We start from the raw sequence: 24,408 nt of genomic DNA, 5'->3' as shown, positions 1-24,408 counted from the left end.
GGTCATTTCTTTCCCCTTCTGAAAGGAGGAAGAGATTTTGTTTAAATGTATATAATTGAGCAAATTCTTAAAAAGAATACCCAGCAGCATGCTTTTATAAAATTAATCATGGAATCCTGGAGTGATTTTGATTGGAAGGGGCCTGAAAGATGTCCTGGTTACAGCCCCCTACCATGGGCAGGGACACCTTCCACTAGACCAGGTTGCTCCAAGCCCCATCAACCTGGCCTTGAACACTTCCAGGGATGGGGCAGCCACAGCTTCCCTGGGCAACCTGTGCCAGGGCCTCAGCACCCTGCACATAATGCCTAGCTGTTATATATCATTGTCTGTTGTTAGTTTTTAAAGTGCATTATAAAAATTTGAAATGAAGGCACAAGAGAGATCACAACAACTTGAAGAGTGTTGCTCATCAGGTCACCATAATATTTGATCATTTGAGTTACAAAAAATTTGATCATTTGGTTATAAAAATAGCAATATAATTAGAGTAATAAAATTTTGGAAAATTTGGATTAGGATAATATGAGACAATAAAAACAAAGAGTTACGGACGTCCAGGGACCTTTTTCTGGGCAAAATAAGCCCGAAAAAGTACACCCATTAACAGAGGATTAACCCTTAAAAGCAACAGCCTGTTGCATATTCATACACCTCATACATGATGCATAAATTCCATTCAAACACAGGATTCTGTCTGGTCAGTGTCAACTTCTTCCTCTGAATCCTGACGGCATCTCTAATCCTGAGCAAGGCGGAAAGAAGTTCGTTTCTCTTGATAATGGGGCAATAAATTCTCTTTCTCTGAAAGATTTAGGTGTCCTGTGGCTGCTATCTCGTTGCAAGTCCTTTCTTTTAAAAAAGTATCTTACATAGCATAGTTTCTATTTTAACATTTTTTATAACCTAAAACTATGTTTAAGACACTACTTAAGAAATTAATACAGCATAACTTTCTAACATAACACATATAATATTCATTTTAATATTTGCGAAAGCCAATCATAAAATACGCATTTTTCACAGGTGGTTGCTCTTCTTGGGGGAACAGAAACACCCGGAGCGGCTGTGACGGGGCTGTAGGTGCGGAATTTATTCCCTTATTGTTCCCTACAAGCGCTTTGCTGCAGCCCCGCGCGCCACCTGCATCCGTTTCAAGTTAGAAAACTGCAGATAGCCCAATGGCGTCGGGATGATGTTCTCCCCTGCCATATTTCGTTCCAGGAGTGGTGGCCAGCTGTTATTTCCTAGACTTCTGCGATACGCGGCTGCGTTCGAACCGCCCCAGCGCGCCCCAGCCCGGCAGAGAACGCGCAACGTGTTTTGTCCCTTCCGGCTGCCCGTACCCGCCCGCCGAGCCACGGCGGGACGGTGGGCGCCGCTTCCTACGCATTAACACCGAGAGAACTATCGTTCCCAGCATGCTCCTCGTCAATGCGCATGCGCAGTGTTCATTCGAGCGTCCATCTTGGCACCCGTTTCCTCCAGCTCCTCACGGCAGAGGGGCGGCAGAGACTACAATTCCTAGCGTACCTCGGGGCGCCTGCGCATGCGTAGCGCTCCCGTCCGCCATCTTGGCCCGAGTAAACGCCGTCGCCGCCGCCACTAAACAAACCCGAGCCCGGCACTGGCGAGCGGCGGGGGGGAGGGGTGCGGCTGCTGCGGAGCCTTCGATGTGCTGGGCACGGCCGGGCAGGTGGGTCCTGCTCCCCGCCACACCCGGGGCGGTCCGCCTCAGGGAGAGGGGCAGCTCCGTTTCCGGGACGGCGGGGACCCGCCGCCCCCTTACGGGCCCAGGGCAGCGCCCCGGCCGATGCCGGGAAGCAGCGCCAGCCGCCGCCCGCTCCCTCTCTCTCTTTCCCCGATCTCGGCGGGAACGCAGCGTCGCTGGCTCCGGCCAGGGCCCTGGGCCGGGCAGGGCGGGCGGGGATGCCTCGGTGGCGGCTGCCTTCGGGCGTCCTTGTAGGAGACCCTCCCCCCTTCCGAGCCCACGCTGGAAGCTGCGACGGCGTCGGGGCTTTTGTTCCCGGTGCCCAGCCCTCCCACCCCCGCTCCTTGCCCGGCCCAAGCCCCCCTTGCCCAACTCGCCTCCGGCTGCGCTTTTCCCTTTATTATCCTCGTCGCATCGCGGAGATGCGCCCTCTCTCCCCGCCACCCACGAAATCTCGCTTCGTTGGGATCGAGGGGTTCCCGTGTTTGGCTGATTTTTTGGGGGAGGGGGCTGGTGTTGGTATGTGGAGAGCAAATTTTCACACATCATGTTTTTGCTATCCTGTCATATAATATAGGCTGGCGCAAAACGCGTTCTCCGGGGGGAAGGGGAGCGTGCGGTTCGCTGGAAGAATTCTTTTAATAGGTACTCTGCATAAAGAGAGGGAGGAGACTTAAACATCATTTCGGAGAGCGTTTCAGCCTGAAAAAAAATAGGCTTCAGAAGGAGATAGGACACTGTAAAAAGGCTTGTGTGATGCATTTGAGCTAGAGAGCATAGGAAGTGCATGCTCTTGTGAAACTGCCGAATTCCTTCATGCCACTACAAAGATTGTGGCGGGGATGGGAGCGAATGTGTCGGTGGAGTTGTGAGCAGGCTGAGGAGTTCACATTAATCGGCTTGGGAAATCAATAAATGATGGGCTTGAGCGTTTATATTCCTTTTGCAGCGAGGCTGAGCTCTGTGGGAGCACAGACACAAGGGAAGGATGCCTGTGGTGTGGCCTACTCTTCTGGACCTCAGTAGGGATGAGTGCAAGAGGATCCTTCGCAAACTGGGTACAGTAAGATACAATTTGTGGGTCTGTATTTTGCCCTTTTAAGATTTGCCTTCATGCTGCTTGCATGAAATATTTTAATATGTCTACAGGCAACTTGCAAGTTATCTCCTGTGTTTTCCATGTGTCATTGGTTTGACAGCCCTGGCTTAAAGTTATGTTTGGCTGACACTCTCAGCCCTGGCAAAATGAGTAGAGAAGAATTGTTTTGATGTGGTTGAATCTCTCCTGGATGTCCTAGTTGCTGTGTTGCAGGGCTGGGTTTTTCTGTCACTATTAACATGCAGCAAAATTTTCAAAGAGAACCTTTGGGGTTGGTTTTTTTTTCCCCCAGTTCTGTATTAGACACCTTTTTGTACCCCAAAAAAACATAGTGGAATCCTGGTTTAACTGTCCCTGTAGGGATGAATCAAGTATTGAAGTTATTATTGTGAAGACATAAAACAGGATTTAAAAAAATGCTGTTTGTGATTTGCAGTTACACAGGTTGTCAGGGAAGTGGGAAAATGATGTCCTCACTCAACAGCCATAACCACAGGAATCTTTTTCATTGTTTCAAATGTAGCTCAGTATTTGAGGCCCCTCCCCAAGACACTGGAAGATATTTTTGTGCTCTGTCCTTGTAGATCTAAGTGTATGAGGGAGATGCTTCTGTGTTTTGGAAAGTACTAAAAACATTTGCTCTTTCCTCACTTACCTGCTTTTGGCTACTGCAGGGGAGAGAATCCTTTGTTAGACCTTTGCTCTGATCCAGCATAGTTGGTTTTGAGTTCTTATGGCTGAATTTGTGTAATTAAGGGTTTAGAGTTTTGCCAGTTAAATGATACTAGATGAGAAAAGAAAAAAGCCTTATATTTTTCAGTTTCTTCTGAGGACCATAATCTAGGAGATGATGTCAAGAAGAAAGTTGAGGCTCCCTCTAACTTCCTGTGACTGTCAAGTGACAGCTTTTCGTGCTCTCATTTTGTTTGACTGCTAAGAGATGGTGTGCTGTATTTCTTAACTGTACCAAGGTTCTCATACATGGTGGAGCCATCCACTTTATTTTTTGAGAGTTGAGAATTTATTTTCCCTCCCTTTGCCCTTTTTATTTAATTTGTTGGCAATGTGGGGTATGCATGCTGTCGGAACAGTGATACATGTTGCACACAAGGTTGCAACAAGCTGTACTGTCTGTTAAAGTGACAACCCTAAGTCTTAAGCAAGGCTCAAGAAGTACAGAAACTAGGAGAAAGCTCAGAGTGCCAAAAGCTTTTGACCAGATTTGTGCTACTAAGTTTCATTAACGTAGCTGTGCTGGCTGGAAGCCTGGAAAAAAAACTTTCACCCGAGCTAACAGTGGTGTGCTGGCAGAACCTTGCTGGTGCAGCTGAGCCAAGCAGAACTGCAGCTACACCTCCTTCTATTACATAACCTACGCTGAAAGAAAGGGAAAAAAATTCAAAAATACTAATTTTTGTTTTGCTGGCATGAGCTGTGTCCCCACAAGGGGGCCCTGCCTCTGTGGGCTGAGAGGAGGCACACCGCGGGACTGGGGGTGAAGGAGCACAGGCAGTGGCAGCGGTAGCTGTGTGACAGTCACATGCAGCAATAGCCATCTACTTTAGAGGGTCCTGCTTTTCCAGCTCACAGCCCAACACCTAATTTGGCTAATGGCACAGCAGTAGTGGGAATGCTCTGTAAAGAGTGAAGCAGGGATGTAGGTGAGGCTGAAATGCATCTTGAGGAATGCAGGACCTGGTGTTCGTTGTGGTTTATTACTGAACGAGGTGATGATTGTAGCACCTAACACTAGCAATAATGATGTTTACTTGCCAAACCCATTTTAGCTAGTTCATGTGTTTTGTGTTGCTGCATAAACACAAAAGAGAGGAAGTTACAGCTGTTCTGTAATCCTTGCTAGCTTCCAAAAGACCAGAATGTGCATTTTTATAGCTATAGTGTAGAGGCTCTTTATTTATAATGCAAAAAGAAAAAAAAGTCTGCCCTCGATAAATAATTATATGGTTGCATCTGAGAATTACTTCGAGTTGTTAACAGAGGAAAATAATAAGTATCATGAATATTGTACCATGGTTGTCTAAATAAATATTGATATTAGTAATAACCATTGCATTAATTAGTGAATGTTTTATAACTGAAGCTGTAAATGCTTCTGTAGGTCACTCAGCATCCCTGTGCAGGCTGCATAGTTAACCAAAATTACTCTGCTTTTTGTTTTATCTGCTTAATTGGGACAGGAGAGTAGAACTTCTTTTCAGCACAATTCCTTGATTTCATTTGGAAATTAGCTCTTTGGAATCCTAAAACGAAACTTTTCAGAAAAGCATCAGTCTTTTTTTTTTGCAGCAAATTTCAGCAATGTTAGGTTTTGGCCTGCACCTTTTATTCTTGGTTTTGGGTAACTGGGATCTGTTGTGGGGTTGTTGGGGTTAGCTGCTGAAATGGAAGTGTCAAATGAAAGGCACCTGTGTAAGGATCAAGAGAATTTTTGTTTTGGGTTTCCCTAAACAGTGTGAAGCTGAGAATAGCGAGTCATTCTTTGCCAAATTAGCAGGATTCATTATTTGCATTAGATGTAGCCTCACCCTGGCTAGTAGGAAAAATTTCAAAAATATCAGTAGCCTTTTACGTTTTGATTTTTTTAAAGTGCTGTTGACATGACATCTCAGTCACCTGGAATTACACATTTCTGGTAAATCAGCGCTGTATTTTTGTGAGTTAGTCTTTGTGGTAGTTCTGTGTTTAAGAATAGCTGGATTGTTTACTTTGTGTTGAGCAGGTTTAATTCATTGTGTTGCGTTTCTTTCAGATTCAAGCAGTTGTACCATATCAAGTAAATAGGCAAAAAAGATTATGATGATCGTATTTAACAAACTAGAGCTGATGTTCTCCATGCTGATTAGGGAAAGGCATTCCAAGAAAACCAGTTGCTCTTTTGATAGTGTATTTTTATCTCAAGCCAAGCTTTTCCATAGAACTCGTAATAATGATACGTGTGAAGAGAATTCTGAACTACTCTCCAAACAATTTCTTCAAGCTTTTTGCCTGAATTGTCAGGTCAGAGAGAGCTTGACACATTCATTTGGGTTTGTAAACTGGATAATCCTCTGTGATGAGACAGTTGTTTCATAGAAATGTTTTATGCTGCAGAGTAATTGACCGAGAGAGTTCCAAATCATCAATCTCTTTTGAAATAGCACTAAATAATTGAAAGACATGTTACACTTAATGATTTTGAAAATTATTAGAATGCTGTCAGTAATATGAAAAACAATATTTTTTCCCCTTTGCTGTGAGCATTAAATGGAAATATTATTCACTCTAATTCTTCAGAGCTGGAGGCCTATGCAGGTGTCATCAGTGCCTTACGTGCACAGGGAGACCTTACAAAAGAGAAGAAGGATCTTCTTGGAGAACTCTCTAAAGTGCTTAGGTAAACCTGGTCTTTTCAAACTAAGAACTATGACCTGTTTTCTTTTAAGGTGTTACATGCTTTTTCTTTCACTGGGATCACAACGTAAATCCAAATTTGGAGAAGTAATTCTCCATGTTGCCAAGGTTTCATTCCTGTTCTCCTTGGAGTTTTTAATTAGGAAAACAACCATCCTTCAGTGGTAGAAGCCTTACTGGTTCGTTGGTACTTTTTGGGATATTGAATGTTAAAAGGGTTACAGCCAGGTTGTGAATGTACACTGGCTTGGGGTTTTGTCTAGGTGGAACTCCTAGGTCTTTGAACCCAAGGTACCTCAAGAAAGAATGCTGTGTGTCCTGTGTGAACTTTTCTGCCTTATCCTTTAAATGTATTGATCTCATTAGGAGGTTGGATTCTAGCTGTTTTTCAAGGATACCCTTTGAACAGTAATGTTCTTTTCATTCTTCAGTAATATTTTTGAGCAATAATACGATTAATTCTCTCTGTGACAGCAAGGGTTAAGTGACAGTCTCTTAAGTGTAAAGTGCTGTCCCCTTTCTTCTCTTAGATAAATTATTCATAAGTTTAATTTTAGCTGGAATTTTTAGATGAATGCTCATATTTTCCTCTGATTAAAATACACTTGTTTTTTTAATAGTATTTCAACAGAGCGACATCGTGCCGAAGTTCGGAGAGCAGTAAATGATGAACGATTAACAACAATTGCACACAAGTAAGTTCCAAGTAATTTTGTCACTGATTTGCAAAAGTACCTTTTGGGAAATCCATTATGCCTTAACTGAATGGTAGAATTTTGAGGCTTGATGGTGGTTTAAAGAACCAGTAGTTAAAACACTGTATGGATGAAGATATACAAGGACCTAAACAGTTATTTACATTTACATTGTACCATTACATTTTGGATCCAAGGCTATCCCATTCACTGTGCAAGTGCAATGTAAGAAACAGTTTTTTGGCATGGAGACCATTCTGTAAGATAGACCAGAATAAACAGAGAATGGAGAAAATACAGATACTCCTAAGTAGGATGAACATATTTGCTTTTGTTTGTTTGTTTGTTTTGCTTTTAGTTTTATTTTAATCAGTTTGGAAAGGCTGTATTAAGAAGAAAGAGAAAACTACATAAGAAAGACAAAGAGAGGAAGAAAGGTGGCAGATTAGTGTAAAACAGAGTATCAGCATAGAAAGGAAAAAATGATCAGAGTAGAAAAAGCTGCAGCAAGCTGATGACATCAGTGTCCACCACTCTCAGCGATGCAGCTGCTGTGCTGGCATCAGCTGGGCTGGTTCCTCCTTGCATTTGCTTTCACAAGCTCCACACGATTTTGAGAGGTGGAGGAGCAGTAGACCAGGTGGCTTTGTATTTTTGGTAATTACTTAATAGTCTTACTGTTAAGGACTGTCTTTAAACAGAGCTGCATTGTGTCTGTATATTTTTCTTATTCTGTGTTACAGCCGTTGACTTTTTTATGTTTGACTGTTGTAGCTTTGGTGTTGTGAAGAGAAAAGAAAGGAAATAATATGAATAGCAGGACACTTGTAGTTAGCAATTGTTTGATCCAAGTCTAGTCAAAATCAGCAAACTGGTTTAGTGCTGTGGAAAGACTTTAAGTTTTAATTTTCAAGTTTAAAGATTTAGAAGTATGCTGTTCACCAAACAAAAGCCACCAACGTCCTTACACCCCTTTAAATAAAGGGGGGGGAATAGTGAAAAGCATGTAGTTATCAAATAAGGATTCTTCTCCTGAATCAAGTTTTCCTTTTAGGTAGTACTTCTAGTCTTAGCATTTTGCAAAGCATGAATAGTTTGTCCTGAGGTCTTGCACTTCAATGAAATATTATAATCCAGACAAGGTGCAGTTTTGAACTGCTGATTTTCTTTATTTTTCCTATGGTGATTCCTTATGAGTGATGGTTGGTAATATAGTATTTGACTTAGATAATTCTCTTAACTCATTAGGAAAGCTACTTTGCTACCTTTTGTACCCTTTATTTTTTGTTTTTAAAATGTATCTTTTCCTTAGCTTATGTAGCTCTCTTTATACAATATGCATATGTATGAGGCATGCTGAAGCATACCAAGATTTAATAACAGAGCAGATACTCTGCATTTTACAAACTACTTTGTAGTAGCTCTTGCTGCAATTTGCTTGAAATATTTCATGTGAGAAGTTATCTTTTAGAATATATTAATACATTAAACGGGTTGATTTGCTTAAAAACATCATAGCATTGAAAAATAATTTGCCATTTTGGTTTTGCTGATTTGACAAATGACTCATGTAAAACAGTCAAAAATATTTCTCCATCTAGATAAGAATGGTGTTTTTATGAAGCATTCTAGTGTGGGTGTAAGTACTGAGATTAAGAGCAAACTAGAGCAGAAGACAGCTTTCTGTTCAGAAAGATGCTGAGGGTGCATTTAAATCATCTCATGTTCTGTCACCTTGTTTGGGACTACTTTTACAAGCATCAGAAACTCTTCTGTTCAGGTAAAACAAAATTTGCCTTAGAAACTGAGAGTTTTTCCCTGTAACATAATCCATTTCAATAGTATTTTATGATATCTGTTTGGTTTCTTGGTATTTTCATAGTCCAGAAGTAGAGAGTACAGCAACTGAATAGTAGCTAACCTAATGTAGGAGATTTGAGTATGGCATTCACACACCTCTGGCCCTTGAACAGCTCTGTAAAACAAAACAACAAAAGAAGAGTCAACTTTTCAATTTAAAACGGGAAGGGTTTTATATCAAGTGACAAAAATGGAAGGGCTTTCATGAAATAAAGAAAGTTGAGTATTAGTGCTCTAGTATGTCTTAAACTGCCTTTTACACTTGCACTATTGAAAAGAAATGTACTCGAAAGCCAAAATACTTACAGAGTATGCATTTCTGTTTAGTATGTCTGGACCAAACAGCTCTTCTGAGTGGTCCATAGAAGGTCGTCGGCTGGTGCCGCTGATGCCACGGCTCGTGCCACAAACAGCTTTCACTGTCACCGCCAACGCTGTTGCCAACGCAGCCATCCAGCACAATGCGTCTCTGCCAGTTCCTGCAGAAACCGGAAACAAAGAAGGTGAGAGAAAGATGGAGCTCTGCTTCAATCTATGGGAATGTAAAAACAACGTCACAATAGAAACTGGTGTCTTAGATTTTAAGTGTTAAAGATATTTTTTTGAGGCCAGGTTGGACAGGACCTGGAGCAACTCAGTCTAGCGGAAGGAGTCTCTGCTGATGGCAGGGGGTTGGAACTCGGTGAGCTTTAAAGTTCCTTCCAACCCAAACCATTCTATGAACCTATAAAAAAAAATCCAAATCTTTCTTACCAAACATTAGTCACAGAAATATAAAATATCTCTTTTTCAAAGATACCTTTGTGGTATCTGCAGCATTAATCTGACTGCTTTGTATTACTGACACTCTAGCAACTGAAATATAAAGAGTCCAGTTTGTCAGGAAATGACATTCACTGATTAACTTCTTCAGCTCTGTAAACTTTAAAAACTTGGACTAATGGCTAGATTTTGTAAAGCTCTGTAAGTGATGAAAGCTGTTTCAGAATGTTTTGTTTTAAGAGTGCAAGTAGGTTTTGGTTAAAATCAAGAAAATACAACTTTGGGTTTTTTCCTTCAGATTAAATGTACTGTGGGAACAAGTAAAAAGGTTGCTTTCTGCTTTTCCTATGCTTTCTAAATAATGGTAGTACACATTCCAACTAGCTTGGCTCAGCAGGCTTGAATTAGGCTTCATACAACTGGGGAATGTGTAGCACTTCTTGAAACAAGCTGTTTTACCCTGGTATTGTGAGAAGTACTGCTTCATTGTGTTATTACTTAAAAGCAGTGGTTTAAAAAAGCTGATGAGCACAATCAGTTCTTCACTACAGAACGAATATTTTGGTTTTTTCAACTGATGTACTGTTGAGACAATAACACTTTTCTGTCAGTTACTTGTCTAGATGTGATCACTTATAGAAAAGCAAAAAGATCAAGATATTGAATTAGTGCTAAAAGTAAAAATAACAAATTATAAAGTAAAGCAAAGATCAGTACAAAATTTTCACATTGGCAGCACAGATTTTTGGGGATGGGAGGACAGGAGTTTAGATTTTTGTGTTGTCTTTGAAGACCATTAATCTCATGGCCATGCTTAGCTCAAACTGGGCAATATTCCGCAGTAACAGGAATGCAGAGGCAAAACCACAGATAGTAAACCCAGTGAGTCTTTGGCTTCCATTTCAGTTGTAAAAATAGTGATAGAATAATGGGATTCTGCACTTCAGTTATATGGAAGGTGTCTTTTCTCCTCTTCAGTGGTGGTTTGCTATTCCTACACAAGTACCACTTCAACCCCAACATCTACCCCTGTTCCAAGTGGCAGTGTAGCGACAGTGAAGTCCCCCAGACCTGCCAGTCCAGCCTCCAATGTAGTCGTCTTGCCAAGTGGAAGTACTGTTTACGTCAAAAGTAAGTGATACTAGCACCTGATTAACAAAAGGGAAAGAAAGGGAGAACATGGCTGAGGCATAGACCAAATTAAACACTCCAACATTGGGCAAGTCATTTCAGGCCTTTGTGCCTTCGTTTAGTCTAGAGAATGAATTTATTGCTTCCCTTTTTCAGATAAATAGTGGTCAGGATAAATCCACTCACTGCAAAATGCTGCAAGGACGACAAGTGAAAAATAGTTTGAAAATTAAATGTAGACATTTCTGTATATCAGTGAATTTCTGATCCATCTTTTTGAGAATTATGCATAGTAGTCACTTAGTTGAATTAGAAAAGGTCCCTCTTTTCTACTTCCACAGTTGACATAGAAGTTTTTTATTTTTGGATGCGGTTTGGCAGGGGTTTATGCTTACATACAGTATCTGACCATTTTGTGATTTACCTGGAAGTCAGTCTTAGTGAAGCTTGTGTTCCTTGGCAGCTGCAGAAACTTCTTACGAATTCTTACCAGAGACCCATCTTCATGTAATTAAATATGGAAATTCAGGACATAGAATCTAGAAACAGTCTTTTTTCTTCAGAGGGTGTATGTGTCCCCATCTTTGTTTGGCTAGCAAGTCAGCTAGTTCTAAAAGCAGATTATGTTCTCATATATATGCCCCCATCATGGGTAGTTTTATTTTACTATTCAAATGTTTCCTTCAGTTCTTACTTGATTCTATCAAAACAACAAGTAAAGATTAATAGTAGATAAATGCTATTTAGAAGTAGATAAATGCTATTTTTATGCTTGCTCTGTGTACCTTTAATATTTAAAAATATTTAATTATTAAAAATTATTATCTTTATGCTATATCTATACATCTGTATAAGCTTCTAGCTAATCAGAAATGCCACTTAGTACATAAATTTAATGTTACTTGCAAAAAAAACCCCTTGTTAATGGCTCTGTCAACCCATGAAACCCATTCCATTGAGTTTTCATTTTTCTGATCTATGCACTAATCACTTGGGTTTAGTTTGAAGATTCAGGGGAAAACATTCTTAACATCTTAAAAATTTTAATGTAGGCTTTATTGAATTACTACATGATAATGAATATCAAATAAGTCTAGGCACATGATACAGGGATGATAATTTTCATTGTCTGTCCCTAGATTTAATTTTTTTCCCCCTACTTCATGTGCTTTGTTTTGTTGTTATTGTTTTTATTATTTTTTTTTAAAGAATTGTGTGTCTTTCAGAGTATGTTACACCAGTCGCATTGATTTTAACAAACCTGCTTAGGAGCAGATTTGGGAGATCTGAGTTACAGTCAGGACTTTGCCACTGGTCTGTGGTGTAACCTCTTCCAAGTCACACTCTGATTGAGCCATTAACCTTTCCATGACTCTGCTTCCTTACTTATCAAGTGTGAGTTACAGTCAAAGCTGTATTACCTTTTAGCTAAATGTCAGTGGAAAACCTTGTACAGCAATTTCTAACATGAAATGATAAGAATAATATTCTTGCAAAACCCCAGCAGTGAAAACAGGAGGTGAAATGAGCTGTACTTAACATAAAATAATGCTCTGCTAGTTTAATGTTAATTTCTGATGTCTTGATGGATTGGTTGATGGGGTTTTTTTGTGGATGAGGACCACAAACAAAGTTTTCTCTATTTCTTGGTGCCCCACCAAAATAACAACTGTGTCCTAACATGCTAGCTGCATGTGGATTTTGGATTTAAATGGATTCTGAGATTTTAAAATGACTGTGCACATTCAATATGATTAATGCAGTCATAGTTACAAGTTTCTATAGTGCACTCACAGTAATACTTAGAAGCCTGTCCATAATAAACCTTAAAGTTATGTAATCAAACCTCTGCTTTATAGAGGGAGATCACCAATAGGCTTATTCAGGGGCATAGGGTAAATTATTGATTAGAATATTTTGATTGATTGAGAATAAGATATAATATATTGATTTGAAATCTGGTTTTATAGATCCACACTTCACTTGTACTGCTCTAGCCAACTAAAGCTACATTTTTGAAGTTTGCTTCTCTTCCCTAGTTCATTTTGCTGTCTCTGTAGATACAGTTGCCAGCCTTTGGACAGGTACCTGCAAATGAGCTGCTACTCCTGCTGAGAGAGAATACCATTTTTCTACAATTGCCTGTTGTGGTGCTGGGCAGTTTCTTGTCCATGTTAGGTCTTGCATCTTCACTTTTTGAATGCCAGAATATTAATTTTAATTAGAGATTGGCCATAATTAGATCTTGGCCCTTACTAGAGATTGACTACCAACCAAGTTTGCTTTGATTACCAGCAAGACTGCTTTTTGCTGTGGTGGTGTTCTTTGTCTTTAAGCTCCATGCACATGGAACAAGATTTTCAATCATCATTTGCATAGGCAAGATTGTATCTGTTCAGCTTCTCCTTGATTGTTTTTCTTTTTAAACGGTTTGACACAGGTTAGCATGGTAAACATAAATAACAGGATTGCAGATTTGTCAAGATTGGAAGGGACCTTTAAGATCATCTAGTCCAACCATCAACCCAGCACCATCATAGTCACCCCTAAACTACATCCTCAAGTGTCTCATTCAGATACCTCCAGAACACTTCCAGACTGTTGTCTCCCCAGGCAACTTATTCCAATGCCTGACTACTCTTCCAGTGAGGTTTTTGTTTTTTTTTCTAATACCTACTCTGGACCTCCCCTGGCACAATTTAATGCTATTTCCTCTTGTCGTCTCACTTGTTACCTGGGAGAAGAGCCCAACCCCCATCTGGCTACACCCTCCTGTCAGGGAGTTGTTGAGAGCAAGAATGTCCTCCCATAACCTCCTTTTCTCCAGTCTGAGTCCCCCCAGCTTCCTCAGGTGCTCCTGCTGCTCCAGACCCTTCCCCAGCTCTGTTCCCTTCTCTGGAAGCGCTCCAGCACCTCAGTGTCTCTCTTGTAAGGCAGTGCCCAGAAGTGACCCCAGGACTGGAGGTACTTCAGCAGTTCCCAGCATAGGGAATGGTCACTGCCCTGGTCCTGCTGCCACACCAGTGCTGATACAGCCCAGGTGCCATTGTCCTTGCCCACCTGGGCACACCTGGCTCATATCCAGACAGCTTTGGCCAGCATTCCCATGTCCCTTCCTGCCTTGCCACCCTTAAGCCACTGTGCCCCCAGCCTGTAGCTCTGCATGAGATGGTTGTGGTCCAAGGGCAGGACCTGGCACTTGGCCTTGCTGAACCTCAGCCCATGGATTCAGCTTGTTCAGATCCTTCTGTAGAGCCTTCCTGCCTTCAATGCTACTGAGTAGCTGCGAGAGGTTTGCAAAGTCACTAACCTGTGTGTGCTGGTGTTCACAGGGGTCCCAGGACGAGAGAAGAGAGACAAGAATCTTGACTCCATCTTTCAGAAGGCTGATTTATTATTTTATGATAAGATATTATATTTAAACTATACTAAAAGAATAGAAGAAAGGATTTCATCAGAAGGCTAGCAAGGAATAGAAAAGAATGGAATGATAATAAAATCTTGTGACTGATCAGAGAGTCCGAGACAGCCAGACTGTGATTGGCCATTAATTAAAAACAACCACATGAGACCAATCAAAGATGCACCTGTTGCATTCCACAGCAGAAGATAATTATTGTTTTTCTTTTCCTCTGAGGCTTCTCAGCTTCTCAGGAGAAAAGATCCTAGCAAAACGATTTTTCATAAAATATGTCTGTGACACGTGTGCCTTTCCGTAATTTATGAATCTGTTGCCTACTTCGGCAAGTTTCATTTGGATTTAAGATCCATTAATCATGCTGTTATCCTTTCCTGAGCTGAATATTGCAGCAGATTTTTTTTTTTCTATGTGTGTAGTATATGATTGTGAGGAAGAAAGAACTCTTTTTGAACCTGGACTTCTTTTGGTTTTCATTATTGTGTGCTAGGTGCCATTTTATATCTGTTGCACAAAATGCACCGAAGAAGGCAAAAGCTGATGAAGTGAGGATCGACCTTCACAGTTAAACTATATAATAAAAAAAAGAATTATATATCAAGATGCTGTATTAAGGTGAAAGGCAGAAGAGTACTGTAAGGGTAAATAAGACACGAAAGTAGGTGCAAAGCTGAAGTCTAAGGAAGCTATAGGAGGATAAACTTCGATAGTCCAGTTGCTGTAAACAAAACCACCACCAAAAAAACACCTGAAGTAGTGTAAAAGTTTAAACTAAAATGTGTGTGGCATGATCCCAATCCCCTTGTGTGTGTAGCTTCTAGTCGAACTTCTGCAGACAGAATGAAAGCCTTGTACTGGCTCTTATGTTCTTTTAATCTCTCAGACTGAATGAAGTAACCCAGTAACTGAGTAGCTTGGGGTTTTGGGTGATTTGTCCCTGATTCATGGCACTGAGTGTGGCCCATATCAAGGACTAAGAGCATCTGAGGTGTGATACAGCTTGTTTGTGACCATAAGATGTAATTTATCCTTTATTTCTTTTTATCTTACTTGAAAGAGGGTGTAAGACTCAAAGAGGATGTAGTGTTTCAGAAGGCACTGAGATCTGCAGACAGGGGAAACACAATTTAGAGAGAGTGTTTCTTTTCCAGGTGTCAGCTGCTCAGATGACGATGAAAAGCCCCGCAAAAGACGGCGAACGAATTCTTCTAGTTCTTCCCCTGTTCTCCTGAAAGAAGTCCCGAAGGCAGTGACTCCTGTCACTAAAACTATCACAGTGCCTGTAAGTGGGAGCCCCAAAATGAGTAATATAATGCAGAGCATTGCCAACTCCTTACCACCACACATGTCGCCTGTGAAAATAACCTTCACTAAGCCCTCAACACAGACAACAAACACCACAACACAGAAGGTATGTGGGGGAAGCTGCCAAATGTTCCTTTATTCTGGTTTTATCAATGAATAAGATGTGATGTTTGACTCTTCCTTTCTGTGATCTGACTAGCTGTTTTTTAAGGATTGCGCTTGGGATAAGATAATCCCTCTTTAAAACGAGCAAAGGGAAAACCAAACTCTTGTATGAATTTAGTTCACCTGTGTGTGAAAGGACCTGGATTGACAGCCGTGGAGACTGAAGCCCTCTTTTTATCCACAGAACAGGTACAGCACAGGCAGCGGGAGTGCAAGCTTCCCCCAGACTGCCCCACCAATGTGCCTCAACCCTGACCTGAAGGGACCACTTCTAGGGATGAGAGGGGATTCAGTCTCCATGCTCATTCAATTCTTGGCCTGTCTGGTGAGACTGCCAACAAGGTTACCAGTTAGTACCATTTGTGGTGTTGGGTTTTGTGATATGGACACTAGTCCACTGAGAACTGGATCACATAGGCCACTGAACAGCCTTCAGATGGTAACAACTGTTGGTCAAAGGTAATCTTTCTTATTTCTATTTTCCTTATTTATAATTACTCTTTGCAGTAGTAGAATTCCAGGAGAGGTGGCATGGGCTTTCTCTTGCCGAGCCTTTTATCTAGAGACTAGTGTTTTGGGATCTATAATGCTTATTCTTGGAGCTGGTCAAAGTCCAGGGGCTTTATTTTCCTTTCAGTACTAGTGTGCCATTTCTCATTCTACATTAACAGTGTTACAGTGGTCAAAATCAGTTGCATTATTTCAGCTGAGTGTGCTTAGCTTTCACCACAATGCAAAGTGCAGAAAAGGTTTTCCTTGTTTAAATTTTGTACTGGACTTCGATTTTTAAGTGCCTAATGTATGGCATGACTATATTACCACTTCAGTTGTGTCTATTTTTCTATTTTTAAGATTAAAAAAAAAAATGAATGTTTCAGACCAAGTTGATTCTTGGTACAGTTAAGTACGGCAGACTCCAGGGAGACATAGAGTCTCTGTGGAATTAATTTTGCCTCAATACCAACAGACTTACGCTAGGCTGGCCACTAACAAGCTTTTTTTTTTTCCAACAGTGAGAGTCTGACTATTAAGCTCAAACATTTGCAGTTGTCCTACTAGTCTTCTCAATTGCTTTATGACTCTTTTCGGATCACCAGAGTTCCTGTGTCTTGATTTTTGGAAACTTTAAAACCAAGTAATGTGCAATAAAGATATTGGCTTTCTGACCTCTTCCCACTCCAGGGAAGATGCTTTCATTTGATTCACTCTTCTTTAACAGTGTCCTTAATCAAATTTCATCCCTGAATACATGAGTGTATTAGAGAAATCCATGTGTGAGCATAAACCATCAAATTAAATTCAGTGCAGCAAGTCCACAGCTACTGCAGGGCTTCACCTATCCATCCTGTTGCATATTAGGGTTATAATTAGTGCAGGAATAATTTTCTGCCTTTAAACATCTGTAGGGTTGTATTAAGTATGGGTGTGTTATATCATGGAAGTTAAAGATGAAGTGTACCAAGTCTCCAGAAGAGTGGACTGTTGATAGGACCTTTCCTGCAGTTATGCCTCTCCACTTGTTCTGACATGGAAATTTGAGAGTTCACTTTGCATTTTGTTATTTGACTGTCTTACTAATCTGCAGCGACAGGAAAATCAGTGCTTGTTTTGTTAGCCAGAGTAGTGTTTGTATCTGAACTTGTCACAGTGCCCTCTTTTGTTGGATTTAGATATGCCAAAAAATATAACTGGATTATTTTGGTGGAAGAAATCCCCTTTAGTAGTTTTAAATTAAAAGTCAGTTTTGTTCATTCATATCCAACAGGACATTTCCAATTTGAGTGTAATTTGTTAGATGTGAATGAAATTCTTTATTTCTGCATGCAACCTCTTTGAATTGTTTCGACATTTTAGTAGGTTGGAGGAAGAGCTGTCATAACAACTAAAATGTCACAGCTCCAGTTTCTGGGTTCTCTTGTAATAAAGTCACCTGTGTAGGACATGGAAGGAATCTAGCTAGTGAAGTTTCTGGCAGTTATAATAACCTTATTTTTTCAGGGACTGAGTTTTGACATCTCTCAAAATAGAGCTGACAGGACTAAATTCAGTATATGTTGGGAATTAGATTTTACTGTAACAGCTAGAACCATTAACAACAAAATTACCACCTTGATTTGTTTGTGTGTGTGTGTATGTTTAAAGTCAGGCAGTTTCTCTGCTGTAAAACATGGGATGCAGTTTTGGTACCCATGTTGAGATTATTTGGATCATTTCAACATATATGACAGAATAGTATTTCAGAAATACAGTGGTTGTGATTTGAACTTTAAAACTTACCTTTTTACCTGGATTTTATGTTTTCTGGATATACTTCATGCATGTGAAAATAACCTTCACTAAGCCCTCAACACAGACAACAAACACCACAACACAGAAGGTACTGAACTTTGCTCTGCTCTGTTAATTTTGAAAGGTGAGATAGAATAGACAGACACAAACCTGCTTAGTCACAGTATAGCAGTCACTGTTGAACTGTAATGCTTTAAAGGCTTTATTCCTTCCTTGATTAAATAAAGTATTTTTAAATGATAATCATGGACTTAAGGAAATGCAGTTGTCTACAGGAGTTGTGATTATGCCCAGTTTCATTGTACATATCTGTATTAGTTTTGATGCTGAACTTGCCCTGTTTAGTATAGTTCATATTCACTCTAACCTATAATCTGCCTTTTTAATCTGCAAGTTGTCCTTTGACTGTGTTCCTAAACTAGTTAGTCTGGGTGGAATGGAGCTGACCCTAAACTTCAGACAGTTGGAAGTATTCCTAGTGTAAAACTGACAGTTTAAGAAACAGGATAAAAGTCCAGAGGCATATCATAGAATCCTTTCACTTCCAATTCTCACACTAGAACAAGCTGTGTCATGTTCAGCTCATCTGCATGGTTGTAGCCTAAGAGCAATTTGAGAAAGGTGTTTTAATTAAATCAAAATTAGGCAGAATGCAACAATAGGACTGATGAAGAGAAAATGTTCTCACTGGAGAATGCAACCAAGTAGAAAAGCAGCAGAATGTGGAAACCTTGTCCTTCAGACACAGATTATTTGTGGTCAACCTGCTATAGCTTGTAGGGTAGTAAGGTTTTGATTTTCCTCAGATCAAGATATTAAATATTTATCTGAGCAGCAGAGACCATCAAACTAAGAGCTGAGGCAAAAGGAGAGGCCAAATCAGCCATATTGGTGAAATTTGCTGCTTTTATTCCATCCATGTGGCTATTTCCCTTTTATTTATTTTTTCTTTTCTTATTTTTCTTTAAGCAAATTATAAACTTGTAATCTCTTGATGCTTGATTTGTTGCTTAAGTCTGTTTCTGGTGCCATTATCATATTATTTCTTTATCAGGCAAGGTTTCAGTAGTGCTTGACTAGCAACATAACACTTTGTGTGAGCTGACACAGGTTTTCTTTGCCCCTTTTGTGCCTTCTTTTTCTATTGGATTTTGTTACATTGAATCATTAATAATTTTAAATTTTCAAGGTTTTAATAAACAAAATATTTCTTGGGACAACAGCATTATTAAAGTAATTTGTCAATATTCTTGCATGATAAATTGAAAATGTTGTATTTTTGTGCTTCTTTTTCTATTTTAACTATGTAAGTACAAGGAGAGACATATAAGTTGAACAAAAAGGATTTTTTAATGTAAATAGTACCCATATTCAATACTTAATAAATGTTTAGTTTCCTAGGTGAGTTGCACAAGGACAGACTTCTTCCAATGCTGTCATGAATTCTGTGTTTTTCTATGTCAGATCAGATTCGTGGAGTTGTAGTTGTAACTTTGCACTGGGGTGGTGTTTATTCTCTTCAGACAAATATGAAGTAATTTCTTGCTATTGAGAGCACTAGGTAAATAGCAGAAATTGCTTCAAACCTACAGCATTTTTCTTTCACCGATGAAATATTATTTACAGCCTTGTAGATCAAAAGCATTTCTCATTACTGACTCAGCAAGTGCTTGTTAATTGTTAAAGAAAAAAAAATAATCTATTTTCTCTCGTTGCTGTTTCTTGATATTTTTGCAAGGTTTGGAAGAGTGACACTTAAAACTTGCTGGAAATCCATTCAATTTCTCTTAAAATGGATTTCAAGCTTCCTGGCCCAGTTTAATGAAGTCAAGTTCATTCCTGTCTGTTTGCCTTCAGACATGAGATAATTTTACTTTATTCAATAGTAATTGTTTTGCTTAAAAATCCTAATTTTAAGGAACATGTTACTGAAATACAGACACAAGGAGCAAATGAAATTCTTCTTGTTTTTTTTTTTTCTTTTTTTAGGTCATAATAGTAACCACCTCTCCAAGCTCAACTTTTGTACCCAACATCCTTTCCAAGTCCCACAACTATGCAGCAGTTACAAAACTTGTCCCAACATCAGTCATTGCCTCAACTACTCAAAAGCAGCCCGTGGTTATCACTGCTTCCCAGTCCTCTGTGGGCAGCAGCAGCAGCAGCTGCTCCACTCCCTCCTGCACTGCAAATACCATTGCTGTGACTGCTGTAGTGTCATCCACACCGTCAGTGGTTATGTCAACAGTAGCACAAGGTATGGCAATTCTCTTACCAAGGCTCTTTCACAGAGGAATTGGACTTTGCTTTGAGAATAGCATTGGGGAGATGCACTTTTTGTTTACATATGAGTAAAGCACAGGCCATGTGAAAGAAATCTGCTGATGAAACTGATCCAAGAGGCTTCACAAAAGTTCTTGTTGAACTGTTTTCCTCTGTACTTCAATAGTTAATGCGCAGATCCTCTTTTTAAAGAGGATGTGATGCAGTGGTGTGACCTAGCTCTAAAACAATATGACCTCAAAATGACTGGCTTCAAGAACTTTGTCTGGTGCATAGAAAAATGTACATTTTCAAGGTGATTGCATCTTTAAAAGCTCAATTTACAAAAACATGTGAAGTTAATATCAAGTAAATACAACTTACTAACATGCCCAGATGACAATTCTGAAAGGTAGAAGTGTTTACACCTTTTTATCAGTATCTTTTATCAGTATGCCAGTTTTAAAGTTCCTTATAATTAAGACCTGAGTGGGCCTGATTAAAATTCTTAGGTTTCTGATTTCAAATTCCAACTGTGTATGCTAGCTTGACTGTTTCAGCTTCACAGCCACCAGCTAGCATTTAAAAGGGAAGCTGTGAATGAATGAATGAATGAATGAATGAATGAGTCTTAGTGAGCAGCACTTGAAAGAAAAACTGCCTGACAATTACAAGTGTCACATCACAATTTTTCCTGGTCTGTATTTTCTATTCTTGCTCCATTCCACAAAACATTGGATTGCCATATCAAGGCTAAGGAGGTATTTTCCTTCCCTATTGCTTATATTGATATAATCAGATGTTAATCTGTGGAGCAGAAGGGCTCACAGCAGGCTTTCATATTGTTTGAACTGTTGATTCTTAGTTGGGTTTGATCATGGAGGAGGCTTTAATTCTAAAGTACATTAGGTGGAGTATCTCTCCACCAGTTTTTTTTCCAAGACTGTCAGTGGCATTGCAGAAGATGCTGGTGAAAAGTTGTGTGACATGAACTGGTAATATCTTCAAATGTAAAGTTAAACTCATGAATGAAAAGAGCTGCCCAAGGAACTAGTGTAGTCACCTTAAATGATGCAGTGAGAAAAGGGTTGCTTATTTAGATTGCCAAAATTGTATCTTTACTATGATTTCGGTCATTATCACTGCCATCTGTTTCTGTTTGCCACTGCAACTGGGATTTAGTTAAAAAATTACTTCATAAGATATGGACTTTATTTGTCTGTTTTGGTGTTTATGGATGTGTAGTTTACAATTATATACAAAGCCAGATTTTGCTGTAAATGCTGTGACATCTATGTAAGGGAATGACAGAAATCAGTAATAAGATTTATTTGGGAACTTTGTCTTTCCATCTTACTGCAGACTTCTTTTAATTACTTTTGCTTATAAGATCACCTAACCTAACAGCCCAAAACAGGTTGCCCAGTTTTATAACTTACATATAATCACTTGATTTTTTTTTTTAATTCCAAACAACTCTTTAGCTAGCACATACTCCCTTCCAATGAGGATGGGTTTGATATTTGACATTGTCCTAATGCCAACTTCTTGCAATTGTGATTTTAGAATCATTGAATCACAGAATATTTTGGGTTGAAAGGGACCTTAAAGATCTAGTTCCAGCCCCTCTGCCAGGGGCTAAAACACCTTCCACTAAACTAGATTGTTATAAATATTTATAAATACAAATATATCTATATCTATATTTAAAATACTTTCTCTATAGGTATTTTGCTATCTTGAAGCTTAAAGATGAGACTTTGAAAATATTATTGAATTATGGATATTACAAAAGGTGCAGAAATAAACTGGGTTTGTGATCTTTCCATTAGCTGCTGTTCTGCTGCCACATTGAAAATCTGTATGAAGCTCCATTGCCTCCTAACAGAGCACTTCTGCTACATGGGAGCTTTATTTCCTTACATATTTCAATATGTATTTTTCAGTAGTAAAGATAATTGAAATGTAAGATTAGTTTAGAAATAATAGTATTTTTCTTTCTCATTGCACTGGTGAATCTTAAACCCTTTACTCTTTCACAGGTGTATCTACATCAGCAGTTAAAGTTGCCTCTACCAGACTACCTTCCCCGAAAGGTTTGGTTGGGAATCCGACTCAGATCTTAGCACAGTTTCCCAAACAGCATCAGCAGTCTCCCAAACAGCAGCTGCACCAAGTCCAGCAGGCCCAGCAGCAGCAGCAGCAATCGCAGCAATCGCAGCAGCAGCAGCAGCTGGTGCCGTGTTCTGCAGCCCAGCAGCAGCCACAGCAGTCTCAGCTGCCAGCTGGCATCAAGCCCACCATTCAGATCAAACAGGAATCAGGTAGTTGGAGTTGATCTTGGGTCACATTGATGAGGTCTGGCTGCAACTCAGGAAAGTAGGGCAGAATTCTGCCCCAAGATGTTTATGGGGGAGTGGTCATGAAGGCATGATCTCTTGAGTAGAGGATTTGGCTTCAAACGTGAATATAAGTAGATAGTGAAGGATGTTTTAATGTTTTCAAGTAAGAGTAATTAAAGAATTTGGTTCTTTCACTCTTCTTGTTTGGTTCAGGTATTACAGACTATGCTTTAGGTATATATGTTTTTATCTTAGAGGTTGAGAGGTATGTAAATAACTTCAAAAATAATGTGATGGGCAACCTAAAACACACCAGTTTTCTGAAGATCCAAGAGTTGTTCAACTATATCACCTGGAAAAAGAAGTTACTCCATGTTTTAATTATTTTCTTTGGTCCAGAAATCAAAACATACTTTTGAGGTACTTGTCAAAACAAATAATTAGATCTGGAAGTTAGACTGGATTCTTTTTGTGATATTGATTCATTCAGCTGACTTTGGGCAAGTCATATTATCTTTCTTTCTTGGCTTCTCTCTGCTGTAGCACACAGTTTTTATCTCAGCAAGAAGTAGTAAGAAATAAAGTTTGCAAAGTTAACCAGTTCTCAAATAAGTGCTATAAAAGTGCAAAGTATTTTTATGTATATTAATATAAAATCAGTATTTTATTTTAATCCAGTCAGTAAAAATCTTATTTTATATCATACTATTTAGATCAAACAATGAAAATAGACCATGGAATGAAAAAATAAACAGCCCTACTCCTTTGATAAAACCCCTAGTCCTTTGATAAAACTACCTACTCCTGTCCTTTGATAAAACTACCTTTTGGATTATAGGACCATTGCTTAAGAAAAGTAATAGCTACTAATTAAGACATAAAAAAGGCTTCCAGCCACTGAACAATATCAATGTGAGCTTCATTTCCTCATCTTCTACAATGAATTTCAGCTCATTGTGCTTTTTAGTTAAAAGTTTCTTTGTAAATAGCATCTGATACCAATTCTTTATGGAAGATGTGAATCAGTTTTCATGGAGACGAGACTTTTTATCCAGTTTGGATGATACAGAGACTTCAATTTCTCTTTCAGTTTGGAGCTTACTTGCTCTGTACTGCTTTTATAGTCAGTGTAGAGAGAAGAAAACCTCTGTGGAGGATGTTCCACATCTCAAGTGGACAAGACTTTTCACCTAGGAATACTTGTGTACAAACCTAAGTGCTTCATCTAGATGGGATTCATTCAGGCTGTATGTTCCATGGCATTTGGCCACCACAATGCCATGCATTTACCTCATCATGGAACAGATCATAAGATGCACATCTCCTGGATGTACTTTTGAACAGATGTTGTGAATCCACTGGTTTGCAACTGAGAAGTGAATCTGAGAAGTGAATCTCACAGAGGTACCATTCCCCAACATAAAATGAAGAGAAAGGGAGCAGAATCCTGGAGGTACTAAGGTGCCCTCATCCTTCATTCTTACTGATCTACTCATAGCTTAAGCCAAATTTCTTTGTGGCTTTAAGATGACCAGTAAATCAAGGGGAAAGTGAGCAGTTTACTTAAGTAACCTTCCCTAGCCAGTGTCACAGTTGCTTCCTTATAGTCAGTAATACTCCTTGTAGAAATGTTTTATAATTTATTCAGGATGGTAAAGTTTGTCTAGGCTTATGACACATTAGGATTTATAGACTGAATTGATGAAGAATTACTTTGCTTCTAGATGGTTCATAGTATATGAACCTATTCAGTCTTGGTTGTAACCTGTTGGCTCCTGGGAAAGTTCTGTTTTTTTTGTATCATGTACCAGGAAAAATAAAAAATAACATCAACAAATCAGTGATGGAACGGACAGTGAAAGTAGCTAAGAACTGAAACAGGCACATGAAAGGCAAAGATGATGACTTTCTTGGTATTGCAAAACAAACAAAACCCAACTAAAATTAAGCAAAAAAAA

The 24,408-nt window shown here is 39.4% G+C and overlaps 1 protein-coding gene across 16 annotated transcripts in view; it reads left to right on the top strand.

Annotated features, from left to right (window-relative positions):
- The first annotated feature begins 1,540 nt into the window (after positions 1-1,540).
- EMSY (EMSY transcriptional repressor, BRCA2 interacting) overlaps positions 1,541-24,408 on the top strand; it is a 41,789-nt gene continuing 18,921 nt past the window's right edge. For 9 of the 16 annotated variants that reach the window (XM_077174476.1, XM_077174475.1, XM_077174473.1 and 6 more), the window contains exons 1-9: positions 1,541-1,696; positions 2,661-2,769; positions 6,105-6,204; positions 6,842-6,916; positions 9,104-9,279; positions 10,517-10,669; positions 15,239-15,498; positions 19,836-20,103; positions 22,151-22,432. In XM_077174476.1, the coding sequence (XP_077030591.1) occupies positions 2,700-2,769; positions 6,105-6,204; positions 6,842-6,916; positions 9,104-9,279; positions 10,517-10,669; positions 15,239-15,498; positions 19,836-20,103; positions 22,151-22,432 (1,384 nt within the window). In that variant the 5' untranslated portion in view covers positions 1,541-1,696; positions 2,661-2,699. Of the gene's footprint in view, positions 1,697-1,818; positions 2,231-2,660; positions 2,775-6,104; positions 6,205-6,841; positions 6,917-9,103; positions 9,280-10,516; positions 10,670-15,238; positions 15,499-19,835; positions 20,104-22,150; positions 22,433-24,408 lie in introns of those variants that run through there. The other 7 variants (XM_077174479.1, XM_077174484.1, XM_077174477.1 and 4 more) reach the window with 5 other exon arrangements.

The sequence above is a fragment of the Agelaius phoeniceus genome, chromosome 2 (assembly GCF_051311805.1).
Source record: "Agelaius phoeniceus isolate bAgePho1 chromosome 2, bAgePho1.hap1, whole genome shotgun sequence".
NCBI lineage: Eukaryota > Metazoa > Chordata > Aves > Passeriformes > Icteridae > Agelaius > Agelaius phoeniceus.
Note: the sequence above shows the minus strand (reverse complement) of the source record. Positions and strands in the feature narration are given on the sequence as shown.